Source organism: Arachis ipaensis, chromosome B03 (assembly GCF_000816755.2).
Source record: "Arachis ipaensis cultivar K30076 chromosome B03, Araip1.1, whole genome shotgun sequence".
Taxonomy (NCBI): domain Eukaryota; kingdom Viridiplantae; phylum Streptophyta; class Magnoliopsida; order Fabales; family Fabaceae; genus Arachis; species Arachis ipaensis.
The window spans coordinates 3,919,917-3,926,515 of NC_029787.2; the positions used below are offsets into that span (position 1 = coordinate 3,919,917).

Here is a 6,599-nt window from a genome sequence, read left to right on the forward strand (position 1 = left end):
GGGTCACTCGAGTTTCTTTTATCCTGTGTACTTAGGTGGATTGTGGATTTATTTTTTCTTTTTGTCATTTCTCTCTTCAATTTTTTGGGCTATTAGAAGAATGTTCTGCTAAAGTTTATGACGAAAATTATTTATTATTGATATAATGATATAATTATGTTTAGTTGACTAACTTGGGCCTTATGGCTTATCCTCTTTACATTCAGAGCCATCATGAGTGACGAAGGAGAAAGGACTTGTCCTCTCTGTGCTGAAGAGATGGATTTGACCGATCAGCAGTTGAAGCCATGCAAATGTGGTTATGAGGTTTGACCCTATATAATATCTTATGGTCTTGAAATGATTAGGAAGCTTTTATAGTGACATTTATTTATTTCAGAAGAAAACAGCGTTTTATATTCATCTTGTAAAGGCTACTTGATTTCCTTGTCAGTTTAGTTACTTATTTATTGTATACAACATTTCGTTAATCTTGATATTTGAACAATTGTTATTTTTTAAGCTTCAAGTTTTAGCCGTTATTACGCTGAATTTATTTGGCTTGAGATCTTTTGAGTTGGCATTTGTTGTTGATATTTTTTTGTTATTAAATTTGCGGCATGACTGGCGTGTTTCTATATTAGTTTGTACTGTTGTGATTGTTTCCTGCTCCTTCCCTTTCCCCATCTTCTCTCATTGTTGTACCAAAACGTGAAAGTGATAGAAGAGAAGGGATGGAGGGAGTTTCAACTTCGGTGAGGCTAAAAATGGTGGTTAAAACACAGTATGCCTTCTTTTTCTCTCAAATCAATTCAACTTGTACTTGTGATATACGAGATGCTGTCTATGTTTGGTTTCCTGATTATATGTCTTTATCACAAGATTCATTCCAATGAATGTCAGTTTAATCTCTCCTTAATTTTGTAGATATGTGTCTGGTGCTGGCATCACATAATGGACATGGCTGAAAAGGATGACACAGAGGGTCGATGCCCTGCATGTCGTTCCCCTTATGATAAGGAAAAGATTGTTGGGATGGCTGCAAACTGTGAGAGGTTGTTATGTTAACCATATATTTCTGTATTCTTGGAAACGTTATGTTGATTCCCTAAGCAATTTTCATTCCCTAGCATGGTTTGTCAAAATAATTTATTTCAACAAGATATATTTTAGGAGATCTCAACTTATGTTTCACGTGGAACAACTGATAATGTCAGACAAAGAAGTTTTCGTTATTAGTTTTTTAACATTCCAAGCTATTAGAAAGTGAAACTAGCCCTTCACCATTTTTGTTTTGCTTATAGATTGGTGAATGAGATTCATATGGAGAAAAAGATGAAGAATCAGAAAGCAAAGACTAAATCTTCTGATGGCAGGAAGCAGCTCAGTAGCGTGCGAGTGATTCAGCGCAACCTTGTTTACATAGTTGGGTTGCCTCTCAACTTGGCAGATGAAGAAGTAAAATTTTTACCTTCTCATTGCTTGAGTACCTGATTGGTGCCTTTTCTAATTCAGAATATTTCATCCTTGATTTTCAGTCCTTTCCATGATTGAATTTCCTTTTTATTTTAATCACCATTTATGCAGCTTCTCCAGCGCCGAGAATATTTTGGTCAGTACGGGAAGGTCTTAAAAGTGTCGATGTCGCGGACAGCTGCTGGTGTCATTCAGCAGTTTCCAAATGAGACATGCAGTGTGTAAGTTATTTTATTGTGTGGTTTAGTTTTCTCCTCACTGGCATTATGGTTTTCTCGGTTACCTTGCCGTGTTTTGTTATGCGTTGTTTTGGGTTATTGAACAATTCTTACAACCAACAAAATGATTTCAACAAGTTATAGGTAGCATGGACTTAAAAAAGGTGGCAGCATATTTGTGGCCCTTTCTTTGATATATTCTGTCCGTCTGTACAAACATGTTTAATTACTTTAATGGGCAGTTCCTAATTGGATGTTTTGTTTCAGATATATTACTTATTCAAAGGAGGAAGAAGCAATTCGCTGTATTCAAAATGTACATGGATTTGTTTTGGAGGGTAGACCTCTAAGGTACAAAAAACATACATATTTATCTTTTTTGGTTTGCATATGGCATGTATGACCCAAAGTCTTGGTTAACAATTATATTCGCCTTTAAACTCATTTTCAGGGCTTGTTTTGGGACCACAAAATATTGTCATGCATGGCTCCGAAATGCGGTATGAAAGATACTGTGTTTGCAGTTTTTTAAATTGTGCCTTAATTGAATATGCTTTTAATTGGGGATATATCTCTATAACCAGCCTTGCAGCAATCCTGATTGTTTATATCTACATGAGGTTGGCTCTCAAGAAGATAGTTTTACAAAAGATGAAATAATTTCAGCATACACCAGGTACTTTTTTATAACTTCTTTTCAAAACTTTTCGGTTAAAAATAACATCTATCATTTGTTGATATTCAGCAATTTTTTTATCATGATGATTTTTTTCTTTAGTAAAGTCAATTAGATCATTTGTTATGTATTTGGGGGTTCATTTTACATATCTCTTTTTTTGAATCTTGAACTGAATGTAGTGCTTTTATATAATTGTTTGTTGACTTGCTCTCTTGTTTTGAAGAAGTCGAGTTCAGCAAATCACTGGTGCCACAAACAACACGCAAAGGAGGACGGGGAGTATATTACCTCCACCGTTTGATGATGGCATGAATAACTCCTCGGCAAAGCCTATTGTTAAAAATGCTTCAAGTGTAAGATTTTCTCCTGTTGTGTACTATTGCCTCTTTTTGGGATTATCTTTCGATATGTTGTCTGTTCATCTTTTAGCAATTGCTAAACTACTTGTGAAGTGTATTTGTGCAGCCATCAGTTGAATAGGAATAAACTGACATTTTCTATTTAATGATGAATCAGAACTCTGTATGCACGGTAAGAGGTTCACCTCCTAATGGATTTTGTGGGAGACCTGGAGCTCTTCCTTCTAGTTCTTCATGGTATGGTAATATGTGGTATATATACTTTGAAAGGTGAATTATCATGAGATAATTGTGTCCAACATATATTTTGTTTTTTCCTAGGGGAACCCAAACTACAAATTGTCAGCCCTCTGTGGGAGGTCAATCATGTCAAAATGGACCATCCAAGGCAAAACCTGATACAGTTGGCAGCTCACTACCTTTTTCTGCTGCTGTTGTTGGTACAGTTCAGGCTTCTGCATTGCATTGTGATGTGACAAAAAGGCCACCATCAGGTGATGGGAGTCATGGTATGCCTAGAGTGAAAAATGGGCTGTTGAAACCCATGAAACAATACAATAGTGTCGACATTGTGGCTAGTACAGGTGATAAAACTTTGGCTTCGGACATTTCTCCCGTGCCTACAAAATTGAATAGCCAGTTGTCTTCTCTGACTTCTCAAGATAGTGATAGAGGTAGTTGTACTACACTAAACACCGTAAATTCCACTTACATCACTGGACAATCATGCAGCTCTGGTCCTGAGGAAGCAGTTACTGCTACCAATGAAGAGATTCAGAATTTGTCCTGTGAGTTATCCTCCATTGACATTGATGGAGATGCTGCAAAAGAAAATTCCAGCATAACCAAACCTAGTAGCCCGCCTTCTGATTTCTTGATTAAATCTCCTGAAATTCAACGAACACAGCAAAATGTTGACAAATTTAGAGATTTAATAACTTCAAATGAGGCTGGTAAAGGTGCTAGCTCAGATAATGGGGTTTGTAGTTCAAGGGAACATTTAGATTGGAGATTGGATTCTCATTCACAATTAGTTTCAGATAGTGTTGAAGATGATGTAGCATCTTTTGATAATCAAAGACTTAAGGATCCAGAAGTTGTTTGCCGATCTTATTTGCCAAAGTCAACCAGTTTCCTTCATGTATCAAGCCATTCTAGCCCTCATCTTCAGCAGCTTGGTGAATCATGTACTGGTGCAAATGCTGGTTCTGTGTCAGCTAATGAAAGAGATAGGAATGAATATCTTTCAAATTCCTCTGTATATAGTGGATACCCTGAAAAATTGGTCAGCAGCAGTTCTTATGGTTTGCTTGATGAAAGGAACAGACAAAGCATTGGAAGATTAGTTAGTGAAGCAGTTAATACTGGACGAGATTGTGCTATTGATAAGGGTGAGAGTAGTATAATTTCAAATATATTGTCTATGGACTTGGATCCATGGGATGATTCAATGACATCACCACATAATTTAGCTAAGTTGTTGGGTGACAACACTGAAAACCAGTCTGGTTCGATGAAGAAATCTAGCTCCTGGAAAGTTCAAAGTAATAATCAATCTAGATTCTCTTTTGCGAGGCAGGAGGAATCCAAATTTCAATCCCATGATGTGCATCCATCTTATGGTGTGAGCCAACCACAGCTAAAGACGTCCTCTGTCATCCATGATTTTGTGGAAGGAGATTACTATATGGATAAATTGGGCATAGCAAATGGTTTTTCCACAAGTAATTTCGAGGATGCTGAAAATATCAGCAGTGGTCATTTTCTTCACTCTAATAACAAGCTTTCAGGTGGTTATAAAAATAACTTCCCTTAAACTGACTGCACTACTCTTACATGCCATTTTGGGCCATTTTGCTTTAACATTTAGGAAGATGCATTTTCAAAATTTGTATTGAGTTCTTTTCTGGCAGATATTGGTTTTGTTATATCCTCTATGTCACACACACCACTTCTTTTCGCCCTTTTGCTTGGTACTATCATCACTTCTGTGATTTTATTAGTTTGTACTGGATATTGATGTGTATGTTAGAATAATTTTGACGTTCTATTTTGTCCTGCAAAGCTGATTCGTCTTTGCTTTTGATGGGTTGCTAGATGGAAAAAAGAATTTTGTATGTCATCCATGATTTTCATTTTGCTCAGGCTAAATGCCAATTGCTTATATACATACCAACCAAGATTACATTTCAAATTTGTATTGTTTTAAGTTGATCACTGATTTGAATGAAAATCATATCACTTGCTCATAATATTATAGCAAATGTTAGCTGTTTCTAGGCTTTGTATAATCTTACACCATGCCTCCTTTGTATTACAGCTGTTTCAAGAGCACAGGTTTCAGCCCCACCAGGATTTTCAGTTCCAAGCAGGCCGCCACCACCGGGCTTTTCTTCTCATGAGAGAGTGGAGCCGGCTTATGACTCGATGCCTGGTTAGTTATGATGTCTCTTGACTTGCCCTTTTTTGAAATCATTTATTGGCTGGTAATGAATGTTCTTATTTTTGACAGGGAATTCATTGCTTGACCATTCCTCCTTTTTGAGAAATTCATATCAAACACCCCCAACTGGAAATATCGGTGGTGCAGGGGATATTGAATTTATGGACCCTGCTATTTTGGCTGTTGGTAAAGGGAGATTTCAAGGTGCACTAAACACCCCAGCACTTGACATGCGATCTAATCTCATGCCACAGTTAAATTACTTCGATAATAATGAGGCCAGACTTCAATTATTGATGCAAAGATCTCTCTCACAGCCTCAACAGAATCTTCGATTTCCGGATATTGGGAATACCTTTTCTCAGCTTGGAGATTCTTATGGTATATCTTCAAGGTTAGACCAATCCCAGGTCAGTAATATTTCCCCATACCCTCAGATGTCTCTGCAGCAATCTACGAATGCAGTCATGTCAAATGGCCAGTGGGATGGGTGGAATGAGATGCAAAGTGGAAATAATCTAGGCGTGGCTGAACTTTTGAGAAATGAAAGATTTGGATTCAATAAATTTTACTCGGGATATGATGATTCAAAATATCGGATGCCAAATTCTGGTGATCTGTACAATAGAACATTTGGGATGTGACCTTGCGAGCCTATGTATTCTCTTATTGTTGGCATTGGTGAAGCTGTGCAGAATTGGACAGAACAGTTTTTGTGTCACGGAGATGAGACTGACTCCGGATTGGTGTAATGCTGTATTGGGCTACCTAGTGATGAAATTCCCAAGAAGCATTAATCTATAGCTGCAGTTGGTAATTATTGATCTTCTGTTCTCTTGATTCAGTCTTTATGGTTTAATTGGTTTATATCACATTAGCACTTTGCCGGTGCATATGACAATGAAATTAAGTGCCTTTTTTTAAGCCTTAATGAAGGGGTATAATGTTATCGTCATATAAACATTGTCTTGTTCTGTAACTATTCCCTCATGTTCCCCTTTTTCTAATCCATTCCAGTTCTGGATTTGCGGACGGGAGCTGTGCTGGTGTTTTCAAGACGTCAACCATCAATGCTAATGACTAATGTGATCAAACTGCCGGTGCTAGCAGGTAGATCTTAGTTGAGTGTTTTCCCTTCGGAGGGTGAGAACTTGTTGGTTCAAAAAAAATCACATAGTTTAAGTCACATTTATTGTTGTATTTTTCCGTATCGTTTAACCTCCCTTGTGGGTATGTGGTGTAATACTGTGGCATGTCCGGCAAAGCCAATTGGCTCCTTTCCTTTTTTTCCCCCTTAAAAAAATCTCCAAGCTCTCTCTCTCTCTCTCTCTCTCTCTCTCTCTACTTTTGTTTGGGTTGATGGTTTTGAGAATGAATGGGAGCCCGTGGTAATGTTATGAGCTTCCTTTGTTTGCTATTAAATTTTACTCCACTCCATTTCACCA

General features: G+C 37.4%; 1 protein-coding gene across 2 annotated transcripts in view; it reads left to right on the plus strand.

The window, feature by feature from the left end:
• LOC107629165 overlaps nucleotides 1-6,599 on the plus strand; it is a 7,393-nt gene extending 794 nt beyond the window's left edge. Inside the window, exons 2-14 of one of the 2 annotated variants that reach the window (XM_016331878.2) lie at nucleotides 207-306; nucleotides 907-1,034; nucleotides 1,284-1,437; nucleotides 1,567-1,676; nucleotides 1,941-2,024; nucleotides 2,125-2,173; nucleotides 2,258-2,349; nucleotides 2,576-2,705; nucleotides 2,869-2,948; nucleotides 3,033-4,501; nucleotides 5,032-5,145; nucleotides 5,224-5,967; nucleotides 6,172-6,599. In XM_016331878.2, the coding sequence (XP_016187364.1) occupies nucleotides 214-306; nucleotides 907-1,034; nucleotides 1,284-1,437; nucleotides 1,567-1,676; nucleotides 1,941-2,024; nucleotides 2,125-2,173; nucleotides 2,258-2,349; nucleotides 2,576-2,705; nucleotides 2,869-2,948; nucleotides 3,033-4,501; nucleotides 5,032-5,145; nucleotides 5,224-5,798 (3,078 nt within the window). In that variant the 5' untranslated portion in view covers nucleotides 207-213 and the 3' untranslated portion in view covers nucleotides 5,799-5,967; nucleotides 6,172-6,599. The remainder of the gene's footprint in view (nucleotides 1-206; nucleotides 307-906; nucleotides 1,035-1,283; nucleotides 1,438-1,566; nucleotides 1,677-1,940; nucleotides 2,025-2,124; nucleotides 2,174-2,257; nucleotides 2,350-2,575; nucleotides 2,706-2,868; nucleotides 2,949-3,032; nucleotides 4,502-5,031; nucleotides 5,146-5,223; nucleotides 5,968-6,171) is intronic. The other variant, XM_016331879.2, reaches the window with a different exon arrangement.